Below are 27614 nucleotides of genomic sequence, written 5' to 3'. Positions count from 1 at the left end.
AACGGATACAACTTTCATGTTAAAAAACTTGATGATCAAAAGGAAACACAGAATAGTGGTGTAACTTTGAAGGCAGGTACCATGAGTGTTGCTAGTCGGAATGGACAAGCATCCTCGTGTTGATCCTTTGCCTTACTATGGACAATTGATTGATATTGTCAAAATCAGTTACTCAGAAGATTTAAAATTTGACTTGTTTAAGTGTGATTGGATTGACACTGCATTAGGGACAAAACATGACTGTTTTGAGTACACTTTGGTCAACTTTAAGCATCTGTTGTACAAACATGATCGAGTGGGTAATGAACCTTTCATTTTGGCATCCCAAGCACATCAAGTTTATTATGTTCCTGATCCATTGGAGAAAGATTGGTTAACTGTTGTCATATCCCCTGCAATAGAGTTATCTGATGCTGATGGTTGCCCTGAAGCTGACCCATATATGTTGCTGGAAGTTGATGAAAATTAGTAGCTTTGAATGATTCAGAATGATCGAATGAGATCATTTATGTTTTCTTTGCTTTTGTGTATTTGAATGGAAAACAATGTCACTTTTGGTGTAATATAATATCCACTAATTAATATTAACATGGTCTGTTTATGCATTTTTTGTGCATTATCAGAATGATAGGAGCTACTTTATGTTCATATTTATGTTTATGGTTTGTTTCATGTCTAAGTACAGGTCATTAAGATGAAGAGAACAAGACAAGGAGGCCGACCTCGTACCATGTCTCAACTCTTGGAAGAAACTTCATCATGTTTTGGAAGCACAGGTCGTAGCGCAAACGAATCAGCACAGCCACCTCCTCCAGCACCAGCAGGTATACCCATTTATACTTATTAAATTAAGGAAAAAATTATTGTGCTGCCTCCTCATAATATTATATATGTTAATGTCATATCTGAATAATGGAAGAGCAAGTCAATACGCCAACAAGTAAAGTCACAGGAGGACAGAGCAAAGGCATTCCAGAATGGAATATAGGTGTCAAAGTACATGTTCAATTTAATGGAATCAATTTCCAGCCGGTGGGAGAAAGGGCAGGTCAGCTTAAGTCACAATTGGGTCAGATAGTACGAAATGGCCATAGAGTTCCACTAAATATTCTTGACTGGAAGAAAGTCGGTAATGATGTGAAGGAAGAAATTTGGGAAGAGGTTAAGGTACATGAAAATCAATACTACTATTTGTTACATGTGTGAATTTCTTGTATGGCACTAATGTTATCTTAATTGTTGAAAACCTTGGTGGAAGTCCCTGAAGGTTATAAATCAGTTTGCTTGGAAAATTGTAATTTGCTTTGGAAGGACCATAAGAGCAAAACAAAATCGTTTCACTATGTGCCCAATAAGGATGATCCTGAACTTAGTTCTAAAAATCCTCCGCATATTGTTGCAGAGCAATGGTCTGAGCTTGTTGCATATTGGAGTAGTGAGGATGCAAAGGTAAAATACACAACTAAGTACATATGTATGGGGAGCTTCACAAGTTATTTTAACACCTTGAATTTGAAAATGTTGCAGGTGATAGCAGAAAGAAATTCAATAAACCGAGAGCTGCGTGGCCCATGTCACAAGACCGGTAGAAAGCATTTTGCCCAAGTGCGATATGAGGTACTAATTTCAGATGTTTGGATCAATGTTTCTTTAATCCCATAAATTGCTTTCTATAATTGAAACATGACCAAAATTTTATTCAACAGATGGAAAAAGCTGGAGAACCAGTTGATAAGTTTAGTGTCTGGAAGAGAACACGTGACTTAAATGATCACCTTGTGCAAGAGTTCATTGTAAACCACAGTTTTTGATGCTTACACACACACACACACACCTATATATGTGTATATCAGATTCATTTGTGATTATTATTAATTTTAGTTTGTTTGTTCAGTTACTGTTAATTAAATGTACGTAATGCAGAAATCATATGAGGAGAAACTTAGAAAGGAGTCGGAGGAGGATCAGAACTTGACTAGTGTTAAAGATCGAATTTTCCACTCTTTGATGGGAGATGATGGTCATGGGTATTGTCATACTTTTGGAGCTGGTGTGCCTCGTAATCTAGTATATCCAAAGGAATCAAAGATATCTCAAAGCACAGATGATCTCGTACAAAAAATCACTGAACAAGTGCGTCAAGAGTTTCAACTGCAGCTTCAGCAACTACATGCTCGAATTGATTTTCTGCAGAATAAGGACAGTAGCACAGAGTCTCCTAGACAGGTTGAGTACAAACTTAATATGCAGATATATGGTTTATAAATTAGACTTTTGTCAATTGTATTACTACTTGCACTAACTTAAATTTATTATGTGTGTATATATGTATTATATATTTCTTAGGTTGCTGATGCAACTAGCGGGCATGAAATTTTGAGGGAGTCTATAGGAGATGAAATAACTCCGAATGTAAATAGTGACCAGCCATTGTTGGAGCAGAATTCTCTAGTAACATCCCCTTCACAAAATGGATCTGAAAGGGTAATTCTCTTATAAATTTAGGCAATTGCAACAATCTTCTTATATTAATTGTTTTATATTGCTTTTACATATTGTATTTCTAGTTGATGCTTGACATTATCATAAACATGAGTTATAATTCGCTTGCTTGCAAATGGTTGTTGTTTCAGGCTAGTTATTGAGGTCTATACTTATGATTTTTTATGTCCTTTCACCTGGAAATTGGTTATGTTTGTGTTGCAAATGTTTGATTATGTATTTGTTTGTAACTTTGAGCTCTGTAGCTTGTTGTGGTTTTCATCGAAGGATATTGATGAACTTGTTTTTGCTGTATGGTTGTTGAGTATGATTAGATCTGTGATTTTTTTTTTTAAAGATTGTTAGTTCGTTCAAGTTGATTTACTACTGGGTCAGCTTGATTTTGCCTTTTTGAAATTTACAGTTTGAGTAAAGAAAAAGTATTTTCAGATGAGGCTAGGAAAGTTATAAAGCCATATGTGAATGATGTAGGAAGATATGTTCTAAGTTGTATTTTTGAAACTGTTTTGTGGTTTGGTTTTTAAAATTTAGATGGACTTTTTGGATTATGCTTCATTGTCTGGTTTGTGGATTTGATTAGTTCCATGTGACTATTTTCGTTGAAGCCATATTAATAGGTGTTGCTTTGTTGATATATTTATCTCAAATGGTTTTGTTGTCTATTTGGGTAATGATGAAACAGCTATATTTTCTATGATTCTAGCTACCGTGTAACTAACCTCAGCCATATTAATAGGTGTTGCTTTTCTTTTCCTTTCATGAAAGACTTTTCATTGTTTTGGTTATGATAGATTATTGTTAACAGCCCCTAGTTGTGTTATACTACTTGCTAAAGATGATATTGAGTTGAGATGATCTTTGAATATATGAGGGTTGGTTGTTTTGACTATCTGTTACTATTGATTGAGGTTCATTAATGTCTTAATGTTTTTAATTGGTTTTGTTTGTACAGAAACCATCATGAAAGAGTGTGCAATTTGTTGTCTATCTTGCCTATTGGACATTAAGCTAACATTGGTTTTTATATGTTGATATTACAGGTTCTCATGGCAAAAAGAGCAAAGCAAATGAAAGCAAGTGCAAAGCTCACAAAATGACAAAGTAAAATGATGCACTTGTAATTGTTGTTTTATTTTAAGAGTGCTTATTATAATGTTTAATAATTACAAATGACATTATTTTCACTTTAGTATTTGTATTTGAATATGGTACAATGAGTCAAAGGATATGTTTAAGTATATTATTCATGAATTAATGTTAATTTCTTATTTGATTTAATAGATCCAAATATTTAATATCTTAACTATTATTATTATTATTATTATTATTATTATTATTCATTTGTTTAATTTTGTGGAAATGGGCTAAATAATAATAAATAAATAAAATTGGCATTTGCGATGGCGATTTCAGCGTCGCAATTGGTATGAAAATATATAATTTTATCTACGTATTAAAAAAAATTAATAAAAAAATATAAATATATTTGCGACGGCAAACTAACCGTAGCAACAAATTTGGCGGTAAGGTTTTGGCGGTTATTTTGAAAATGTATACATTGCGACGGCATCATAGCCGTCGCAAATACCTCCACATGGACTACCCTGATGAGGACTTTGCGACGGAAGCTTGTGTAGCAAATCGCCGTCGCAAAATAATAACTGAAGCGACGGCAATAGTTTTCAGTCGCAAATACTTTTTGCAACGGAAATTTACCGTCGCGAATGGATCTTGTGACGCCACCTATTGCAACGCTAACATTTCCGTCGCAAATGCTCATTTTGCCGTCGCGAAAAGTATTTGCTACGGCAAAATGCTTATTTGCCGTCGCAAACTGCCGTCGCAATTGAAGTTTTTTTTAGTAGTGAAACCTCCATCACCTACAAGATCATGACCACCATCTTTCCATCAATCCAAAGAGTTCTTAGGCGCTAAGTCAAGGACGCTCCACCACCATAGCAGAGACGAGTTCATCACCTTGTTGCCAAGCCGCTAAGGAAAGCTTCAAATTGTAAGTATGACTCTACTTACAATCTTTGTTTCGGTTTTGTGTGTTTGGATTTGTGAGTTGTGTAATTGGAGACATGAAATTTTCAGAATATTTTTATTTATATTTTTGAGATTTTCAGTTTATTATTGAGTTAATTTCGAGAATTCTTTTATGATGCATGTTACAATCTCGTGCCCTTTTATGTGTTTAGGTAATTTTCAGAGTTAGGTTAATAAGTTTGCATGCTAGAATAAAGGTGAGAGTTCTTGTGTGTTTGCTTCATTTTCCAAGAGTAATTGTTATTTGTTAAGGCGCTAAGTTAAACAAGAAGCAATTAGTTCTAAAAAGTGGTAAAAATCATGTTTCAATGGTTAAACGATTCTGGAAATTACGTGTTAAATTCTATGTCTAATGGTTAATTTGCACGTGTGAGTTGATTCGAGGGTTAGATAATACTACTAGTTAAAAGAATTACACTAAGTGTTTTCGAAAATTAGTAGTATTGTGCTTGGTAAGGACTTTTCCGATCCAAGCCCACATTAGAACGAATTAGATAAATGGATTGATCCGCTAAGGCTTTTCATTTGGGCTCTTATCTAGGCATTTAAGATGGGCACGTTTTTGTAGCATGTTGAAATGAATTTTCTGTTTTTACACTTAGTAATTTTCAAGTGGTAGTGGTCTAGGTTACGGAAGTCGATCATTGTAGATAATTTTATTTGTTTTGTTTTTATTTTAAGTAGATTAGGAACCAAATTCCAAAGCCCCTATTTTATTCTTTTATTTGTTAATTGAGCTTTTTGTGTAAGTGTACGTACCCTACAATCCCCGGACTGAACGATCCCTGTTTATCCTATACTGACAACTACATTTTGCAGGGTTAAATTGTGAGGCTATTTCAGCCACATCACAGAAGGCAAGAAACCAAGAAAAAATTACCAGCTCAAATCTCCGTCTCAGCACCTCTCTCTCTCTCGCGTCCATTACTATCTCCTCCGCCACTCTCCGTCTCCAAACTCTAGTAGCAAGAACCAAAAGATGGAAACTTTAGAAGCAAAGTTGTGGGTTTTGGATTATTTGGGTGGAGAAATGGAAATTGAATTGTGGGAAATGAAAAATGAGTAGTTTTATAAGGATCTGAGATGGGATTTTTTCATGGCCTTGACTGGCTTTGAGCTTTTGAGACTGGGAAGAGAAAGGTGTAGCCGTGTAGAAGATGAAGAAGAAGGAAAGAAAGAATAATCAAATGATGTCGGCCATATTTCTTGAGTTGTTCACATGGGTTTGTGGTGAGTGGAATCAAAAAGTGAAAGGTGTATTATTTGATTTTTTGGAAGAAGGAAATAAAGAATATTTAGGTAGAATCAAATATGTCGGCCATATGTCTTGATATCCATACACTGCTGTAGGCTCTAGCACACAGTGGACCCGATCTATATTTTCTTCTGGCCCGTAAAGCCCGAAAGACCGAACCGAAAAGTCTGAGTTCGGTTTTTGTCGGTTTTCATTCTGGAAAAAGCTCGAACAGGCCTGAACCGACAGTCTCAGGCTGGTCTCGATCTTACTAATTTTCAAGCACGGCCCGACCCGAGCCCAGGCCTATTAGTTTATATAAGGTCATCTTAGTCTTTTAATTACTATCCAACCAAAAAGACTATCTTGCTTAATTAATACAAAGTTTAGTCGCTAGTTAAAGACGCACCATACCTCATTAATTTTAACTTTGCATCAAGCTTCAATCATCCTTTGCTTTTTTGTTAAGATAAAGTAGAAGAGGAAATCATAAAGAAAGAAGAAAACCAAAACTACTGTTTTGCGAAAAGGAATCTCCAACTGTACAACCCAAAGCCATCCTTTTCTCCTTTTCGATCTCTTCATCAAACTTATGTATATAAACACGAGTCCTACTTGTTGTCTTCCTAAAAAAGGTCCAAAGACAAATCAAATCATCAAACCCTAGCCAATATTTATTGGCATCAGTTTTATCAATGTCGTCGTCATTGGTTCGTCCTCGTCCTCGAGTTATGGTCAATGGAATAAGAAGAATGAGAACCTTTCGTTTCTTCTGGTGCCGCCATTGCCAACATACTGTAAGAATTGCCTCTTCCAACCCATATGGATTTCAATGTCACTGTTGCTCCAATGAGCTGAATCATGAGCTCGATGTATTGAGGCCTGCTGCCTCTATCAATAACTACCTTCAATCCGTAGAACCTTCCCCGGCTGCCCGCTTACTTCAAAACCTAGCTCTCGTCCTCGATCCTTCCCCTCTGAGGCACCATGGACGACTTCGATGGCAAATCGAAACCGACAATGAGCCAGTTGATCATCCACGGTCTTGGATCACCCTCCAGTTCGAGAGACCGCCAAGACTTGTAGTTCCCGTACCACAAAATGCCACCATCGACGAGGATCATACTAATAACGCTGCTACTTTCGTGGGAACAATAAACGAGGTTCCGAATGAGCGTCGGGGGCCATCACCGGCGCCCAGTTGGGCAATCGAAGGATTGCCTACGGTGAAAGTCACGGAAGAGGGGTTGGTGAAGGAACCCGGTTGCCCGGTTTGCAAGGAAGGGTTTGTGGTTGGTGGAGAAGTAAGAGAAATGCCATGCAAGCATGTGTATCATTCTGGTTGCATAGTCCCTTGGCTGAGCTTACACAATACTTGTCCAGTTTGCCGATATGAACTAAATAATGGGATCGATCAGTTTGGAGATCGTAATGAAAATTATTACGCAGAGGAGGAAGAAGAGGTGACGTCACGACACCGATATGAACTAAATAATGGGATCGATCAGTTTGGAGATCGTAATGAAAATTATTACGCAGAGGAGGAAGAAGAGGTGACGTCACGACATTGGTGGTGGAATCAGTTTCTTTCCTTCTGGCCATTTCGTGCATTAGTTCATTATTGGAGACAAACTCACCTTGATAACCAAGCAAGGCGTCAAGGTAATAATCAACTTTAAATATTAGTTTATTGCTTGTTTGATCAAATTGTATTGTATTATTCTATCTTATAATTAAACCTACCTACTTGACTAATTAAGGTATTGATCATGTTTTGCAGATAGAACCCGGTGGTCCTCGATCTTGGATCGTTCTATTACTTCTATAGCTCAATTAATAAGGGGTGATGTAAATTAAGCAATATGTACATATGTATATTGGCTTTGTTTTATACAAGGTTGCTCCATAGGCAGGTAAAGATGCATTAAAGTTCAACTGCAGGTATGATCTCTATAACATAATGGAAAGAGATTGTACTTCTTCTTATTAGAGTTCTACATGCAAATTCTTTTTTTCTTTCATTAAAGGGTACAATCTTTGATATATGTGGAACTACGTACGTCAAAGAGCATATGATTAAAACGAATGGTTTAACATTAATCGGTGTTACCATTTATTCTATTGGGATCTAATTATGTTCTATTTTTCCTTCAGTCTTTGGGCTAACCACATTGTATCTTTAATGCAGTTTTATGAGAACGATTTGGAGCAATTAATATTAGTTTGATGGACTTTCTTTCATTAAAGATTTGTGATTGTAATTCTTCCCTCAAATGGCATTGTATATAAATGATCAATGGAAAAAAGGGAAAAAAAAAAATTTATCTTCACGTTGCTCAATTGTGTTTCCATTCCCTGCTTTGCCAATCTAGCTTTCCAAATGTTACATGGGGACAGAATGTTAGGAGACGTCTCATAACTTTTTAATATCCGAATTCTTCTGTTCTCTCATCTCTCACTGACCACCAAGGCGATGACATTTGGCACCTTCAGTTTGCTGTGGCCAACACTGACCGGCTAATGGGATGCCGGCGGAGAGCCGGAGAGACTAGGGCGCCGCGGGGCTTGACCTGTGTAACTGATTAATAAAATAAAATAAATTAAATACTAGGTCCTCGTTTATTATGACTTTATGAGGAGGCTGGGGCTGAGCCGCGGAGGCTGGGATCCCCGTCGACCAATGAAATTATTTTTTACATACTTTTTTTAATTTTTTATTTATGGTTTTTCTTTTTGAAATTTCGGTAGTTTTATGGTTGGATTTCCAACAGAGAGATCCGATATACTAAAATTCAAAAATGAACTTACTCAAAAAATAAAAAATAAAAAAAAATAAAAAATCCTTGAAGATGAACTAGTTGCTCCAATTCAATAGATCAACAAATTTTAAGGCAAAACATACAAATTGCATAGGGCTCTCCTAGGGTTTCGTGCAAGCGGCGGCTAGTTGGCTGATCGTGTCTAGAGCTGTTTCTGGCAAGCAGCGGCAACTGGTTTGAAGGTGGGAGAGTGTCGAAGTGCCGTGCGGTGAATAGGTGGTTTGAACGCGGTCTTCGTTGGCGGCGTCTTGATTCTGGGCAAGTTGTTTTTTACAGGTTTGGATCCAGTGGCTCAGCCGTCTGTGCTTGGTACCTGGGTTTGATTTGGTGTCGGTGGGAAATTGGTGCAGATCGAGCATGTCGGTGGGTTTGCAGTTGAGCGCGTCGGCGTGCAGGTATCGGGGCTTACGTCCTCGGGTGCCCTTGAATTGACGACGGAGGCGATTGCTTGATCTACTTTGTGGTGGAGATTGGTTCTCTTCCAATCAATGTTCTGTGCATGTGATTAAGGCTTGCCAGAGAGAGGTAGCGGAGATACTTGCTCCTAATCAAATTCATATGATTTTGGTGTTCGTTGTTAGAGGAATGATGGTGTGGCGGAAAGGCAAGCCGCCAGAGGATCTGTTGCTAGCAGTGGCGGTGATGGCCAGGCAACTTGATTGGGCTTCTTTTTATTTAGCTCGGATTTGGGCTTGGGCTATTAGGCCAAGGCTCAATTCGAGTCAGCAGATTTCAAAGAGCAAGAAGACCAACCTGTTGCCGAGGTTGTTAGCTGCTATATTTTAGTGTTTGCTATTAGACATTTGATGCAAGTCTTGTTTAGGTAGGGGTAATCTCTATGAGATTTTCTAAGACGTTTCTAGTTGTTATTTGTACCACAATTGCGTGTCGGCAAATAGGACTAGATGAATGATTTTTCCTTAGGAAGAGACGTTGTGCTTGCTTAGTTAGGCTTGCTTCATGCGAGCGTCTTATTAGACTTTAATGAGTTTAGTTTGGCTTAGATAGGTTATCTAGGTTCCCGGATCTTCTTATGTAAGTTCTGTTAGACTCTGGCCTGTTTATATGGCTTGATTACTAATGAAATCAATTCATATTAAAAAAGAAAAAATAGATCAACAAATTTTACTCTCGGGCTGACCATAGGAGTTCTATTTAGTTAACACTCTAACTGAAGCTGTGGTGCGTTAGATTTCACAAGCATATACCCTCAACAGTGTTGACTATATGAAACCTGCATTTTTCTCAATAAAGCAAGACACAAATAGAACCACATCCATTTATATAAATAAAGGATTAAATAAATAATACAAAACAGAAGATATTTAGAAATACCATGGTACCATGGAGCACAACTAGCACAAAATGTGTTCTAGATGATACGAAGCATCTCCAATGAATGTCTAGATACGATGACACAAAGTTAGAATGAGTGTAATTATAAAAGATCAACCTTCTACATATTGTACATGAAGCATTAGAAAAATGAGAAGAACATCTTGTTCGATGTGTATGGAAAAAGTTCATCACTTGTGGTATTAGTGCAATATACATCACGGCGATCTTCCTAAATCGTGGTCAGTGATGGCAGGTGCATCATGCATGATCCTTGAGTTTTATGTGTTTTTTTTTTTTTTTTTTTGCCCCTCTCTCGTTGCCAAGTGTTAGTTTATTTATTAGGGTCTTTGATGTTAGATCAAATATGGACTTAACACATATCATCATAAAGTAATTGATGATTATCTAAATGTCAAACCTAGTTTAACATGGATACAAACTGTAAATCAATACTTGTAACTTAATGAAAGAGTGTATCAATTCATTAAGGTAAGTAATCCAGTTCTTGGTCTGCAAGAAAGACTACAATGAAGTGTTACATTAATAATCTAACTAGGAAACCTAATCCGATAAGTAATGCTTTAATGGGAAGCTTCTTGAGGGTTAAGTCACCTATATAAATAAGATGAATTGGTCCCTGATTACTACCGACGTTTTGCATATTGTTCTGTCCATTGAGAAGCAAGTTGGTAAGTAACAGAAGGCCATATTCAGTGTTCGTGTTTGCAGCTGCATAAGATGGAATCCATGCCAGTGATTGCTGAAGGTAAGCCTTGATCCCTTTTATGATTGTGTGCATATGTTGTGAGCATGTATATGGTTTTAACAATTGGTATCAGAACATAGGCTCACAAATATCAAAATCATTTTAGGGTTTTGCAAAACAAACACAAACACAAAAAAAAAAGGGGTTTTTGCTTTACGGGTCAAGTAACTGGTCATGTACCTAATCAAGGTAAGTTACTTAAGTCGATTGCTGCATCTGGTAAATTATCAAATTCAAGCTTTCGCTGTGATTTTTAGCAGCAAATTGAGGAAAAAGTAAAAATAGGTTTTTCTGTGAAATTGATTTCGATTCATAGCATGATAATTGAGTTTTTGATTGTGCTCAAGAACACTAGTTGCATTCCCGGCGTGCGTTAGGTTAGAGTAGATGGTGACAGGATGAAATTTACAATTTCTTGATTGTTCTATGGTTTCTTAGAATCGAAACAATTTTGATTGTGCTTGAATATGCATGATGAATTGATTGATGATATGGTATTGTATCTATGATTGTGTAAAATTTCATGAAGAACGAAAATCTCCCAGAATTTGTTTACACATTATTAAAATTGACAGATACGAGAGTTAATTTTCTTACAAGGATGAATCTGGGTAGAATATAAAGTTAAAAGGTCATGAGTATTGTGGTTTTCTGTTGGCATAAGTGATTATGATGCACAAAGCATTCTTCATTGATGTTGGCAGAAAACAATGATCAGGTAACTGGTCACGTAACTGACCAGGTCACTGACCATGTAACTGGTCACGTAACTGACCAGGTTACTGACCATGTAACTGGTCAGGCAACTAATCAAGTACTTGATCGTGTAACAAAACTGAAATTGTGTTTTGTGTTTTAAAACTATGCTTCAATTTTATCTTCCAAAGAAGTGGTCAAGTATGGTTTTAGAGTACAAAACAGCAATATGCATGCTTGATGAAAATAAATATGGATACTTACAAATTTTTCTTCTGTTTAAAGATGTGGATAAAATTTCTTTGGATAACTTGTTTTCATTGAACATGGCATATTGATAAAGAACTCCAGGATGTTATGCTTCTGCTCAAAAGTGTTGCTTAACATTGTTTTTGTTATGGACTGACATGAATGCAAGTATGGTTTGTTTAGGTTTTCTGTATGTTTTTGTTTAGGTTGCTTAAAGATTAATAAAACACAGAACACTTAAAGTTATTTTCTTTACAAATTGAGAACTCACATGAATTTTTGTTTTGCTCCTTAGGTAACTCTTACAGGAACTTGAACAGTGTCTTGATGCTAACTAGAACCAACTATAGAGTTTGGCTAGATTCAGTAGAGAACTATATGGGAATGCATGAGAATATAGACTATTGCTTTACTGAGGATAAGCCTGAAGAGTTGAATGAAAAGAGCACCAAGAAAGAAACTGACCTTTACAAGAAGTGGCATAGATCCAATAGAATGGCTAAGAACCTCATTCGTACCTCTATGTCTAAGACTGTCAGGGGAAGTATAGAAGAGCCTGAGCTGGCATCAGATTTTCTGGAACTCATAGGTGCTAACTTTAAAGAAAGTGAAAAAGCAGAAGCAGCTAGGCTAACCAAGGAGTTTCATGATTTGAAGTACATGGGTTCAGGGGGAGTTAGAGAGCATATCATGAAGATGATCAATATAAATGGCAGACTCAGGGAGCTCTTGATGGGGGTTAGGGATGAGCAGGTAGTGCAATATGCACTACATTCCTTACCTAACAGTTTTAGTCATCTTAGGACCAGTTACAACTCTCAAAAGGGAAACTGTACTCTAGATGAACTTATATCCATCTCTATGGATGAAGAATCTAGGATCAAGGAAGAAAAGGAACCTGCTACAACCATTAACCTCATTGAGAAGCCTAAAAGGAAAAAGGCCCAGAATAAGCTCAAGCCTATCAAAGCCATAACTAAGAGTTCAACAGCTGCAGTGGCCAAGGAAAACAGGCCATTTAGGTTCAAGTGCTACTTTTGCAAAAGAGTAGGACACATGAAAAAGGACTGCACTGGCTATAAAAATTGGTTAGCAAAAAAGGGTAAGATTTTTTCTAATACAATTTTTTCTTTAGAAATTAATCTTATAAATGTTGAACCACAGTCTTGGTGGATAGATTCAGGCTCACCTATTGATATTACTAATTCTTTGCATGGATTCATAAGGAGGAAAATTCCAAAAAGTGATGAAGTGAACCTGTGTGTAGGCAATGGCATGAGAGTGGCAGTCAAGGCTATTGGAACCTTAAAGCTCGATTTAGGATTAGGAAAATTGTTAGTTCTGGACAATGTTTTTTATGTACCTTCCATGAGAAGGAATTTGGTTTCAGTTTCTCTTTTAGTAAAATCTGGTTGTAGACTTGTTATGGATAGTAATGGAATTCTTATATCTAAAAATTCTGTTCAAATTGGTTCTGGTGTTATTATGAATGATTATTTACAGTTAAATTGTTCAATGGCTCAATAAGAAATTTTACTTGTTGAAAATAACACAAACAGTACTAGCACTTTAACAGGTGTTAAAAGAACCAAACTAAATGAAAAGTCTGCATTTTTATGGCATAGAAGACTTGGCCATGTTTCAAAAGAGAGACTGAAAATTTTGGTGAAAAACAACATCCTAAATGAACTTGATTTTTCTGATCTAACAGAATGTGTTGAATGCTTTAAGGGAAAAATAACTAATACTAGAAAGAAGACTGCATATAGAAGCCAAAATTTATTAGAACTCATACACATTGATATATGTGGACCATTTAGGCATCAAACTATCTGTGGGAATGTGTATTTTATCACATTCATTGATGACTTTTCTAGATACAGTTATATATAACTACTTTCAGAAAAGGCACAAGCATTGAAAGCCTTTCAAATCTTTAAGTCTGAGGTAGAAAATCAACTAGAAAAGAAAATCAAAACAGTGAGGTCAGATAGAGGGGGATAGTTCTATGGAAAGTACACTGAATCCGGCCAACAAAAGGGTCCATTTGCCTTGTTTTTGCAAGACAATGGAATTAAAGCTCAATACACAACACCCTATAATCCACAACAGAATGGTGTTGCAGAGAGAAAGAATAGGACTCTTTTGAACATGGTTAGATGTATGATGTGTACAACTGGTTTGCCTAAATTTCTGTGGGGTGAGGCTTTAAAAACTGCAAATTATATTTGCAACAGGACACCTAGCAAAGCCATAGAAAATACTGCTTTTGAGCTTTGATGTGGCAGGAAACCTAGTCTTCATCACTGTCATGTTTGGGGATGTCATGCAGAAGCTAGGATTTATAATCCAAGCTTGAATAAACTTGACCCCAAAACTGTTAGTTGCTAGTTTATAGGTCATCCAAATAAATCTAAAGGCTATAAATTATATTCTGCTCATCATTCACCTAGAATTTTTGAAACACATCAAGTAAACTTTCTAAGTGAAAAAGTTCACAATACAAACCTTGAGGATTTAACCTCAGATTTTGAGGAAATTGTGTCAGATGAGAATATAAGTGTCGCATTGCCTTTAGAACAAGATGTAACTGATCATGTCACTAGTCACGTAACTGACCATGTAACTGACCAAGTACCTGTCCCTGATCAAGTAACTGGTCACGTAACTGACCATGTCACTCACCAAGTAACTGTACCTGGTCGAGTAACTGACCATGTCACTGACCAAGTAACTGACCATGTCACTGACCAAGTAACTGTACCTGGTCAAGTAACTGGCCACGTAACTGGTCAAGTAACTGAACCTCAGAATCCTCTAGTGGCTCAGCCTAGAAGATCACAGAGAGCAAGAAAACCAACTTAGGGGGGGGGGGGGGGGGGGGGGAAGAGAGTGACTACATTGTTTATCTGCAAGAAGTAGAAATTAAAATGGACTGTGCAGAGGATGATTGATACGCTCAAAGAAAGCGTATAATTTAACCCTACAAAATGTCATCGTTAGTATATAGTAAATAGGGATCGTTCTATTCCGGAGATTGAGGGTACACCTGTCATTGTAAAACAAATAAAGAATTAAAATAAATGCAAAGTATAGTATTTACAAAGATATTTACAAGTGCACACAAATTTACGAAATTAAGGGGGGTGTTTTGGTTTAAGGTTCCGAAAATTAACTGAGTGAAGAAACAAAATAAAGAAAATGTATAAACATAAATACAAGAATGGAACATATGAAACAAAGATCAAAACCAAAGTTATAATCAAATTTGATTCAACCCTAATATTGTTCATCTAAGTCATGAGAAAGAAGTTGATCATGTGAAACGTTAGAAAGCAAACGATTTCCCATATTTTACTTTCCTTGCTAATTAACCTAAGTGAAAGCACCTAGATCAATCCTATCAAACATGCAATCAAATTCTAGAAAGCTAGGCAATCATAATATGTTCAACGCATTACACATAGAGAAAGGCTATCAACTCAAGTGTACAACTTGGTATGAAAAAGTCCACCTAATTGCAATCCTTTTTAATTAAATTCGGTTTTTGTCCAAAACCTTTACTACTCTTGATTCAAGTTCACAAAACAATAAGTTGAATCATGTTTTTAAATCTAGCAACAATTATATATCAACCCTATATGTTTCGAACCACATAAGAAAAATACATAAAAGATTTCAATCAAACAAATTTAATTAAACAATCTCACAAAAGTAACCAAGAATCACAATATAGGAATCTGAAATTTATTCAATCATAAAAATCTGGAATTAAACTTTATTCAAACGTTAAGGTTAACTAGAACATAATCAACGAATTCAAGCAAGGAAAACCGAAAGAGGTTACAAGGTCAAAGGTCGAATTACACCGTGAATGGAGATGGTGATGAAGAACTTGGACGTTGAACTTGAACTTTGAAAGCAAACCTTCAAGCTTCACGGCTCCAAGGTGGATGGTGGAGGGATGCTCACGGCTTCTTCTTCCTTCTTCCTTGCCTTACTTGAAACGCCAAAGATGAACTAGAGAATGGAGATACTAGACGTTAACTATGTGATTTTCTGAAAATTGCGTAGTGTGGAACTCTTTTTTAACGTCAAATATGAAGGAGTATATATAGGGGCACGGCTAGGGTTCTCCAAGCAATCAGAAATTTCCACATCACTTCAACCAATGGTATGATGCCAAGTAAGCCTTGTGATGTGGTCTAACCAATCGTAGAATGCCAAGTAGGCCTTGGTGTGTCATCCAACCAATCAAAACTCTCCAAATTAATTCCCTAAATTCCTTTAATATATCCTTGCCGAAATTGTATAAGGGTTTTCTGATTTTCTTCATGAATTTCGGCCAACATTCCTTTAGGGAATTTAGGGATGCACCTAGACACGTTTTGAGCTTTTTCTTGGTGTCCACATATCTTCTTTCCTTAAAAATCTCCCTATTTCTTCTCCTTGCGTCATCTCGTTGATTTCCCTTTGATTTTCACGTTGGTCTCTCTCTCTTTCTCTTAGCAATCACACAATTAACTCTTCCAAGAATATTTCCTTCCATAAAATTCTCTCTTGAATTACTCCAATCAAAATCTTCAATTATATTTCAGATTTTCACGTTGGCTCCTCCTTTTCCTCTAAGTAATTCACGGCAAATTAAATCCCCAAGGAAAATATATTTTCCCTTAAAGCTCTCCCTTGATTTCCTCTTCTTGGTTGACGCAAAAGTCTCTTTTTGGCAGGGTTTCCTCTTCTGGACAGGATTTCCTGGTTGAAACAGGAAAACTTTATTTCTTCATTTCTGCTCAATTTTACAGTCCTTGAGCTCCTTCCAGCTAGTTTGCTCCAATGACCTGAAAATAGAAACTATTACTAAATATGGAAACTTTCTAAAAATAGTAACTTTCCTAAAAAAGAAAGATTTATTTAAGGAAATAACTAAGTAAATATGAGGACATAACACTTAAAACGTCGCATTAAAATGCTCCTATCAATGATCTAACTACATTTAATCAGGCCATTGAAAGTAGTGAATCTCATCAATGGCAGCAAGCAATGGAAGCAGAAATTAATTCCATGAGTCAAAATGCAGTTTGGGAATTAGTTGAACCTGACCCCAATCAGAAGCCTATAGGTTGTAAATGGGTTTTCAAAACCAAAAGAGATGCAAATGGCAATGTAGAGAGACATAAAGTAAGATTAGTTGCCAAGGGTTTTACACAGAAGGAGGACATTGACTTTACTGAGACTTTTTCACCAGTTTCTACAAAAGACTCGTTCAAGATAATCATGGCTTTAGTGGCTCATTTTGATATGGAGCTGCACCAGATGGATGTTAAAACAGCCTTCTTGAATGGTGAACTAGATGAAGTGATTTATATGAGGCAGCCAGAAGGGTTTGTACAAGCTGGAAGTGAAAACTTAGTGTGTAAGTTAAGAAAATCAATTTATGGCCTTAAACAAGCTTCTAGACAGTGGTACAAGAGATTTGATTATGTGATTTCTACTTTTGGATTTATAGAAAATCTTGTTGATGAGTGTGTTTATTTGAAGACAGCTGGGAACAATTTTATTTTTCTGGTCCTCTATGTGGATGATATACTCTTGGCTAGCAGTAATATAAAACTACTCAAAGATACCAAGAGCTTTCTGTCAAAGAATTTTGACATGAAAGACTTTGGAGAAGCATCCTATGTACTAGGCATTAAGATTAAAAGAGATAGGGCACAGAGACTACTTGGTTTGTCTCAACAGAATTATGTTACCAAAATTATAAAGAGATTTGGTATGGAGAAGTGTGCAGCTGGAGAAGTCCCCATGTCCAAAGGAGATAAGCTAACTAAGAAGCAAAGTCCCAAAAGTGATGTTGAGAAAGAAAATATGGAGTCAAAGCCTTATGCTAGACTTGTAGGAAGTCTCATGTATGCACAAATCTGCACTAGGCCAGACTTGTTTTTTGCAGTAGGGATTTTGTCAAGATTCCAGTCTAATCCAGGCCATGAGCATTGGGTAGCTGGGAAGAAAGTGTTGAGATACATGCAGAGAACTCAAAGCCACATGCTAGTTTATAGGCAAGTGGAGGATCTGAAACTCATTGGATTCTCAGACTCGGATTTTGCAGGGAATTATCCAGACTCCAAGAAGTCGACTTGTGGATATGTGTTCATGCTTGCAGGAGGTGCTATTGCTTGGAAAACCATGAAACAAACACTTGTTTCAACTTCTACTATGCAAGCCGAATTTATTGCAGTATATGAAACTGTGTGTGAAGGACTTTGGATTAGGAATTTTCTCATGCAGACCAAAGTATTGAGTCACATTGTGGCTGGCACACTTGTGATTTATTGTGACAATGAGGCTGCAGTTTTCTTTAGCAAGAACAGTAAAAGGTCAAATAATTCCAAGCATATTGATCTAAAGTATTACAGTGTTAGAGAAAGAGTAAAGTATGGTGAAATAGCTGTTTTGAGTATTGATACAAATTCACAGCTAGTAGATCCTTTCACCAAGGCATTGTCAGTGGCTGCATTCCAGAAGCATACAGCAAGCATTGGAATTTTAGCTAATTTAGATGCTTAGGTTCAGTAGAGAGTTAGTCCAGTTGGAGCATTTAAAATTCTAACGCTTTTTGAGTTCTTGTGTTTTAGTTGTGATCTTTTATTTTTTGTTTATCACAACTTAATTGTAATGACAGTTTTTATTATCAATAAAATTTTGAGGTATTTCCAGTTATGATTTTGCTGCAGCTTTATTGTTTTGTTTTGGAAATTATCATCTTGTTTTGAATATCATACTTGCTATTAGATGGCTTAAATCATGTATAGCATGATGTTAAGGTTCAAGCAATAATTTTAAGCCATCAGTGTTTAGTAAATTTGCTTGAGTTTCTGGTTTTAGAAACATAAAGTAGGACCTAATATATGTTTACTTGTTGATACACATTGACATATATTATATCACTTCTGGTTTGACATATGTGGATTGCAGGAGCTTGTGTTTGTGGTTTTGAAACTCTGCATTTTTGTTAAAATGTATACTGTTTCTTGCTCTGCATAAGTAACTCTGATCTGACCGTGTTGGAATGGATTTTCGATTTGAGTTTTTCATCTGGCGCGCACTTCAGTAAGTTAAGTAGGTTTTGATGTTCTCTGGTGCAAATCACCGAGTATGATATGTGTGAGTCCAAAGGGGAGATTGTTAGATCAAATATGGACTTAACACATATCATCATAAAGTAATTGATGATTAGCTAAATGTCAAACCTAGTTTAACATGGATACAAACTGTAAATCAATACTTGTAACTTAATGAAAGAGTGTATCAATTCATTAAGGTAAGTAATCCAGTTCTTGGTCTGCAAGAAAGACTACAATGAAGTGTTACATTAAGAATCTAACTAGGAAACCTAATCCGATAAGTAATGCTTTAATGGGAAGCTTCTTGAGGGTAAAGTCACCTATATAAATAAGATGAATTGGTCCCTGATTACTACCGACGTTTTGCATATTGTTCTGTCCATTGAGAAGTAAGTTGGTAAGTAACATAAGGCCATATTCAGTGTTCGTGTTTGCAACTGCATAAGATGGAATCCATGCCAGTGATTGCTGAAGGTAAGCCTTGATCCCTTTTATGATTGTGTGCATATGTTGTGAGCATGTATATGGTTTTAATATTTGACCCAAAGCACCAAAATAAGTAAAAATCATCACACTTACCCAAGCAATAGATTTTTGTTCTCACACACACAATTTAACAACAAATGACTATTTTGCCTTCAACCCAATTAAAGAATTACAGCTACTGCCTCTCTCTCTCTTCTCTCTCTCTCTCTCTCTCTCTCTCTCTCTCTCTCTCTCTCTCTCTCTCTCTCTCTCTCTCTCTCTCTCTCTCTCCCTCTCTCTCTCCCTCTCCCTCCCTCCACAACTGCAACTCTGTCAATCAGTTTCTCTTTCCAATAACCAAACCGAACTGGAACTACTGATTCTGACTTCAGATCTCCATTTTAGATTGACCGACAAGTCAAAGCTCCTAGAACCGATACTCGCTATCGGCAACAACTGTTGCCGAACTGCATTTGCTCTGGTAAGCTGACTCTCTCTCTCTCTCTCTCTCTCTCTCTCTCTCTCTCTCTCTCGCTTGCTATGTAACAATGAGGTAAGGGTTAAATAGTCTTAAAAAAAATTAATTGGTTATTTGTAATGACCTTATTAGAGTCTTTATGCGTAAGAGGGAATTCAAAAACTTATGGGATAAGTGGGAAAAAAAATCCCTAGAATTAGGGTAAAGGGTTCGGATCAAGGGACACCATATTTTACACAAGTTTCGACACACTTTGTGAGCCATTAGATTTTAAAATATTCAATTGTTCAGATTTATTGTTTGAATGATGTCAATAAAACACAAGTGATGTCGAAATGACATGGCATTACATATTTCTAATTTAAAATTAATCTCATCTTCAATAAAAGAAAAACAAAATAAAAATTTAGAAAATCAAAATCTATTGTAAACGATAAAGACTAAAAAGAAAAAAGAAGAAGAACGAGCAGAAGAACAATAGTTCCCGATTCCAGTCATACTTTTGGAGGCCTTCAATTATATTCCTCCTCATTCTCACAAGAGTAGCGAGATGAAAAACTTACTTTTCGTATCACCATTGACATCTCTTTTCTATTAGTTAACATGAAATCTATGAATGGGGGGCATTGGTTTTTCATTCTCCCCATTGCAGATGAGATCTATCTTCTATATGTAACTCCAAGTCGTTCTATTTCTAACTAATAGTAACAACTGACAAGACAAAAGGTAATTATGAGACTTGACAAAATATTGAGCAATTAGGATATATACATACTGCTGCAGAATTCATGATTAATGTGATTCTGGAATTTTGAAATGGCTTCACTTACTTTCCCATTGATACCATTCAATACGAAAACCAAAGAGTAGATTGATACCATTCTCTTATAAAAACAAAAAGGTCTTTCTAAATGTACTCAACAGATATCAAAGTACACCCAGCAAACTTTTTACACCTAACAAATTTATACAATCTCTAACTACACCCAACAATTTTTCCTATAATACCCTTTCTTTAATTAAACCCAGCTATATTCACACACCCATCAAAACACACCAAACACCCAGCATAACTCATACCCCCTGACGGGTATTACACCTAGCAGACACACGTAATATGGAAGCAAGCAATGCACTCTATCCTTGTTATTATCATTGATCCTAATAGAAGGGACTAATAGGATGCAATTATCATAATGAAAGGGAGGCCTTTGCATAGTGAAGATTTCTTACCTACAATGGAGGAAATCAATTGCATAGAATATGAGCAAACCGCTCCATCTCCATATTCAAAGACATGTTCTCAATTTAATTGGATGGACTTTTTCTTAATTTCTTCATGACCAAAAGTTCCCTTCTCCATCTCAACTGCAATTTCAAATTGTGCCAATATAACTCTTTTGACTAGAGCTTCCTTACATATGTAAGCACACACTTGAGCAGTTCACCGATATAACCTGCATCTTGGTCATCTAGAGTGTTCTATTGCTTGGCAAATGCCAATTGAAGAATCTTCATTTGGACTATCAAACAAGAAAGATCAATAATCCGAGACGATACAAACAACGGTGTACCATTTTTATCAACAAGAAGCCCCAGCCCTTTTGATTGTTTGATGCCACATGCTGTATGGGCTAAATGAGGAATGACCGTTATTCTTGCTTTTGATTTCAAGTATGTTAACAAACCAGCAGGTCTTAACTCTCCACCAAAGAACCTCTAATTTGTTTTTTGAATCTTCATCAGACCCCTCTGTACAAATTGTTTGGTACAAATAGAAAACATAATTTCAAATTTTTTGGGTTTTTTTTTTTGTTATTATCTTAGTTTACCATGACTTTTAATGTCATTTCTTATGGGGATACAACTGTCTTTTCATACAAAATTTATTTGCTGGGTGTATTTAGATGTTTACTGGGTACATTTAGAAAGACCCTTATTTGCCTCAATCTAAATTAATCCTCTTATAAGAACAATAACAAAACAAATCAGTACTCCCTCAATGAAACAGTAGTTACTAAGAGAAAAAAAAACTAATATAAAGTTGAATACATTCTTCATGTTGCTGTCTGAATCTTCCTCGTTTGAAAGAAAGATCAAAGTTTTCAACCCTCAGGTAGGAGATTTGCCACCAAAAAAAAAAAGGCAGAAGCTAAAAAAACAATATCAGGTGCAAGTTTGGTTAGCAAGCACTACTAGCAAAATAACAACATGGATTTACTGTATTTAAAAACCACAGATATCAGTGCGAAACAGAAATATTAACAGATAAACCGTGCTAAATGAGCATAATTAAGCCCACAATAATTACAATAACAATATCAATGGAAATACGTGTGAATAAACAACAGTAACAGATATCTGTGTAAAAGCTATAATAATTTCACACTATTAATTGTGTGAATATCAATTCACACAGATTTTTGTACGTATTATAAATTAATTTATCTAGAAATTGTTAATTTTTTATGCTATGTGAATTATGGAGGAATAGATTTCCGTTACAATAAGTTTTTGGTAAAGATTTCTGTGTGAAATGAGTAACACACGAATATCTGTGTGAAACACGAAAATCCGTGTGAATAACCAACAGTACCAGATATATGTGTAAAAGCTAAAATAATTTCACACGGTTATCTGTGTGAATTGATATTCACACAGATTTCAGTACGTATTATAAATTAATTTATTTAGAAATCGTTAATTTTTTATGCTATGTGAATTATGGAGGGACAGATTTCCGTTACAGTCAGTTTTTGGTAGAGATTTCTGTCTGAAATGAGTAACACACGAATACCTGTGTGAAATCTTAATACATAAATCTGCGTGAATAAATAACAGTAACAGATGTCTGTGTAAAAACTAAATCATTTTCACACGATTATTTGTGTGAACATCAATTCACACTTATTTCTGTACGTATAATAAATTAGTTTAATTAGAAATCTGTTCAAGTAAATCCAGAATATGTGTCTGGCCCAAACTCTAGGTTACTTGACCTAGTTGTAATAGGATTTAGAATTAGAGATATTCTCGGAGATATTCATAGATATCCGATTAATTGTACGATTATCTTTCCTTGTACAACTCTGATTTTATGTCTTTTAATCCTCTATACAAAGAGGCGCCTATTATCAATGAAAGCACGACACAACAATTCTCTCCCAATTTCAGTCTTCCTTAAATAAGTTATCAACACGAAGCCCTAACCCTAAAACCCTAAAATCGTAGCCTACAAATCCTAGTAACCACCGCAGCATATATTGAAGCCCTCAATACCAGGAGTTCAGAACCGGCGGCACCACCCATAGAACCGGTCGGAAAACTCATGAACCGGCCTCAAGAAGATAACAATAGTCCACTGACTGGTCCACACTTTTCCAGTCTGCCTTCTACCTTAATTTTCTACCACCAGAGGCGCCCAGAACCCAGAAGCTAGGAACAAGTGAAATTACTGGAAAAATCGACCAGAAACTTCCTGAATCGGCCTGCAGAACCGCCGCACGTTAGTGAACCACCAGCCTCCCATCCTCCCTGCCCTGCCTCACCACTGAGCCCAACACAAAGCCAAAGGCCCAGAAAGAAGAAAATGAGACGGCCCCAAAAGAGAAAAGAAAGAGAAGAAAAGAGAAAAAAAAAAGGAGAGGAGTGGGCCCCAGAAGAATAAAACGCGGAAGAAGAAGAAAAGAGAAAAAAAGGAGAGGAGTAGGCCCTAGAAGAAGAAAACGTGGAAGAAGAAGAAAAAAAGAGAAGAAGAAAGAGAAGATAAAAGGAGAGAGGCGGGCCAGGCAGAAAAGAAAAAAATAGAAAAAAAGGGAAGTAGGCCCCAGCCCAATTCTGAAGGAAGAAAAAAGAAAAGGGGAATCCCAAGAGAAAGAAAGGTGAGCAAGCCCAGCGGCCCGCTGACATCAGCCCAGAAGCCACTACCACATCAGCTCTGCCACGTCTGCAGCTGTGCCACATCAGAATACTCTTGACTTGCCACTTCAGCTGCCGATGCCACGTCAGCAGCTTGGCGACAGGTCACCGCCGATAACTTTTCTGGAGACTTTTTCGGACCACTTTTCGGCGACTTTTCCTGCCAACTTTTCCAGCCAAATTTCGAGGTATTTTTTACTGAAAGTTCCCGTTTTTAAAGTTTTTATTTATTTTCTCTTCCTTTTTTCGGGGACTTGCAACCTCCCTTCTTCTACCCCCGTTTCTTCATCATAGGGGAGACCTAAGAGGTTCATGCTCACTCCAAGCTTGGAGCTTATTGAGATCTCCAAACTGAGAGTTTGTAGAGAATTTATGATCGACCACTTACATCATTGTTTCGATCTAATCCAATATCTCTTGGAATTGGATTTCTTGGAAGCGATTACGCTCAGAAATTCTATTGTTTTCGTGGTAGCCTTTTTAAGCTCCGAAACTAACTCATTTTCTTGTTCTCTTTCAGGATGAGTAACCTGAACAAATTGGACTTTGCTCCATTGGGAAAAATTGGCTCTGGATATCGCATGTGGGTTTGTGATATTAGCCAGCATCTCATGGCCAAAGGAATCCTGGATACGATTCTCGAGCCTAGCCAGGACGTGCTAACTGTTGAGCAAGCTCAAGCTTTGGAAGCAAATAGCCTAGCCTTAGAGGCAAAAAAGGCGAACGCCATCATCCTAATGACTCATCATATGGATGATTCGCTCCAGTACGAGTATTTAAATGAAGAAGACCCCAGAAGATTGTGGATCTCACTTTAAGAAAGATTTGGTAACATTCGTGACTCCATTCTTCCTGAACTAGAAGTGAGATGGCATAGCCTCCGCTTCTGTTATTTCAAGTCAGTTATTAAACACTTCACATTAAATCCTTAATGGAATTCTGTGGTAAAGAGATCACATATGTGATGTTGATTGAGAAGACTTTCTCTACCTTCCCCGTCTCTGCATTGATAGTTGCTAAGAACTATTGAATCGATGCAACTGCAAGACGGATCACAAGGTTTCATGAGCTTATTGGAGCTATGACTTTGTGACTACGATGGCTGGGCCATCAGTATTAATTCGAGGACATGGAATAGCCTAAGTTCCCCTTGCCAAATGGCACCTTGATTATTGTCACAAAAACTCTCTAAGATCCTAGGGCAAATCGCACCTATGAATAGTCAACGGATTCCATGCGAAAAAGCATGTAGAGAACGGAAATGTGTTCCTTTGCAATACCCCTAACGATTGCGAACAAAGTCGCATCTTAGAGAAGTTTATGTGTCTCTCTAGTGGACTTCATGTCACCATTCGAGCTATTCAATCCAACGAAGTTATGAGAGAAGATCTCTTGGATTTAGACACATATTGGCTTTGTCACGACAAGATAGGTCATCCTGGTCATGATATGATGATCCGTCTACTAAAGACTTCACATGGACATCCTCTCTCTCGAGCGAAATGAAGTATGAATCAAAAGTTGATTCCTAGACTAAGTGTGACCGACGCTACTGCCTAGGGCACCCCTCCATCCACCACCAGCCTAGGGCTGGCGCAGTCCCTATCTATGACGCCATGGATGGCATCCATCATGGTGATGGAGCCCCAGGTGATGCTACAAACACCAACTTGCTTCAAATAGTATTTCAGACCCTCAGGCCCAACCAAAATCCCCATTGGTTGCTTCTAAAGCCTCTCGCTCATTTTACAAAGCCCGTTCCTTAGGGAAATTTGGACTGCGACCGTCCTATGCAAAGGATATAAAAATACACATTATGTTCTTACATAGAATCCTTGGGGATTCTGTGGACTAGTTCAACTAACTTACGGACGTTTAAATATCTCATGATGTTGGTTAACACGCAAACACGCTGATCATCCTATTCCGTCAATTGGACTTGACGATGCTAGAGAGTTTACATCGAAATAATTATTGCATTGGGACTAATGTTGGACATTAAATTCCCATAAACATACCCAAATGGTCTCGCGGAAACGACTATGATGATAGTTCGGACATTGGTAATGCGCACCAATCTCCTTATATCCGCTTGGGGTGATGCAATATCGCATGTAGCTATGCTAATTCGTCTATGACCCACTGCCACTCAATCTACCTCTGTGTTACAGCTAGTGACTGGGTACAAATATCGTACTTACGCATATTTGAGTGTACCATTTATGTGTCAATTGCGCCGCCACAGCGCTCTACGATGGGTCCTTACAGATGAATGGGCAACTACGTTGGATTTGAGATTCCAACAATCGTCTGCAACTTAATGCTCTTGCTAGGCGATCTCCTTATCGCTAGATTTGAGGATGTCACTTTGATGAGACAGTCTTCCTGTCATTAGGGGGAGATAAGAACACCAATGTTTATCAAGAACGACAGGAATTATCGTGGTCTGTCCCCACTATGTCTCATCTCGATCCCCGTTAAAGTGACGAGATCACACAAATATGCTGCAAGCAAGCCTGCAAGGATGGACGTCCCTACGAGAGGACGTAACGCCACCCTACACAGAGGTAGGCATGGCGCCAATGCCAAGGAGAGTGGCACTCTGGTGTTATAGGTCATGGCCCTAGCTAGGATGCGTGGGAGGGCCGTAGGTTCGAAAGATACTTTGGCACAACACAATCCTTTGATCATCAAGACTCAGAATCCGTCTCATGAGTATCTTCCAGATTATGGTTATTGTTGGGGGACGCCTCAACATCAGAACCTATTCCTGATTATATAGAGCTCTATGAATATTACACTAGTGTACATGAGACGTGGGATAGAAACTCCATCATAATTGATGATGTAGTTGCGCATGAGTTTGTTGAGTCTGATGATATCGAACCACACTCCGTTGATGAATGAATTTCAACATAGAGAAATTTGGCATAAATGGAAAGATGCAATCTAGGTTAAGTTTAATTCTCTAACAAAGAGAAAGGTTTTGAGTCAGTGATACCAACACCTCCTGACATAAAACTTAATGGGTCTTCGTTAGAAAGCGTAATGAGAAAAATAGATGGCAATCTTGCCTTATGGCGCAAAGCTTCTCACAAAACGCCCTGGAATTGACTACGATGAGACATATTCTCTCGTAATGGATGTCACTACACTCCACTACCCTGTCAGTTTGGTAGTTTCCGAATAACTGACCATGCAGTTTACGAATGTGGTCAGTAAGCATCTATATGGGGATCTAGATACGGAGTATACATGAAGGTTCATAGTGAACTTCATTTACCCAAGTCAAGTGGCTCTAGACCACGGAGCGCGTTTGCAATAAGGTTGAAATGCTCACTAAAGTGACTACTTAATTGGGAAGGGATATGCCCGCGCATTTCCATAACAAGTTTCGGATTCTATCGCGGTTCATCTTGGACATGATCTTCATTGGAAGCCCTTAAAGAGTTAAGGGAAACTGCTAAACACTTGAAATCCGAGTTTGAGATGAAGGATTTTGGGAGAACACTGACGCGCTAAAAGAAAGCGCGCAATTTAACCCTGTGTCAGTATAGAATAAGTAGGGATCGTTCTAGTCGGGGATTGATGGTATACCTGTAATTGAAAAAATAAATTAATAACAGTAAAAAGTATTATTTACAAAAAGAACATATACAAATAAAAAAATAAAAGGGAGGGGGGGTTTAAGAATTAGATTTTTGAAAATTAAAAAAAGGACAAAATACTGTTTACTCCCTATATTTATAGGGTATCGACGTTTCAGTCCCTGACGTTTCAATTTCACCTGGATAGTCCCTAAACTCTCTAATTTCACACAAAAGGTCCTTGCCGTCAATTTTCTGTCCAAAATTTCGTTTTCTTGCTGACGTGGCACTTTTTTTACACTGAAATGACTATGATACCCTCACCTTCACTTTTTTATTATTTATTTATTTGTTTTTTGTTTTTTCTTTTCACCTCTTCTTCTTCAGCT

General features: G+C 37.1%; 2 protein-coding genes across 4 annotated transcripts; both read left to right on the top strand.

The window, feature by feature from the left end:
* Positions 1-1236: 1236 nt before the first annotated feature.
* Positions 1237-3645, top strand: LOC112180699. Its single transcript, XM_040509879.1, has 5 exons — positions 1237-1617; positions 1707-1793; positions 1924-2226; positions 2347-2484; positions 3543-3645. The coding sequence occupies exons 1-5, from the start codon at positions 1477-1479 to the stop codon at positions 3597-3599; spliced, it is 726 nt and encodes a 241-aa protein (XP_040365813.1). The 5' UTR covers positions 1237-1476; the 3' UTR covers positions 3600-3645.
* A 2778-nt stretch (positions 3646-6423) lies between these two features.
* On the top strand, positions 6424-8092 carry LOC112180242 (probable E3 ubiquitin-protein ligase RHC1A). Of its 3 annotated transcripts, none has more exons than XR_002928165.2 (3): positions 6424-7447; positions 7566-7698; positions 7974-8092. XR_002928165.2 is itself a non-coding variant. In XM_024318762.2 (2 exons), the coding sequence occupies exons 1-2, from the start codon at positions 6481-6483 to the stop codon at positions 7640-7642; spliced, it is 1044 nt and encodes a 347-aa protein (XP_024174530.1). In that variant the 5' UTR covers positions 6424-6480; the 3' UTR covers positions 7643-7929. The 3 variants fall into 3 exon arrangements, 1 of the variants encoding a protein (XP_024174530.1); XR_002928164.2 differs by having other exon boundaries at positions 7566-7726; positions 7974-8063; XM_024318762.2 differs by lacking the exon at positions 7974-8092 and having other exon boundaries at positions 7566-7929.
* Positions 8093-27614: the final 19522 nt, after the last annotated feature.

The sequence above is a fragment of the Rosa chinensis genome, chromosome 7, assembly GCF_002994745.2.
Source record: "Rosa chinensis cultivar Old Blush chromosome 7, RchiOBHm-V2, whole genome shotgun sequence".
NCBI lineage: Eukaryota > Viridiplantae > Streptophyta > Magnoliopsida > Rosales > Rosaceae > Rosa > Rosa chinensis.
The sequence above is the reverse complement of the archived record's forward strand: the minus strand, read 5'-3'. Positions and strand labels throughout refer to the sequence as shown.

Coding starts and splice junctions, on each gene's coding strand:
- LOC112180699 (XM_040509879.1), top strand. CDS start 1,477: ATGGGGAGCTTCACAAGTTATTTTAACACCTTGAATTTGAAAATGTTG. Junction 1,618..1,706: donor TTGCCCAAGTGCGATATGAG/GTACTAATTTCA, acceptor TTTATTCAACAG/ATGGAAAAAGCTGGAGAACC. Junction 2,227..2,346: donor GCACAGAGTCTCCTAGACAG/GTTGAGTACAAA, acceptor TATATTTCTTAG/GTTGCTGATGCAACTAGCGG.
- LOC112180242 (XM_024318762.2), top strand. CDS start 6,481: ATGTCGTCGTCATTGGTTCGTCCTCGTCCTCGAGTTATGGTCAATGGA. Junction 7,448..7,565: donor TAACCAAGCAAGGCGTCAAG/GTAATAATCAAC, acceptor CATGTTTTGCAG/ATAGAACCCGGTGGTCCTCG.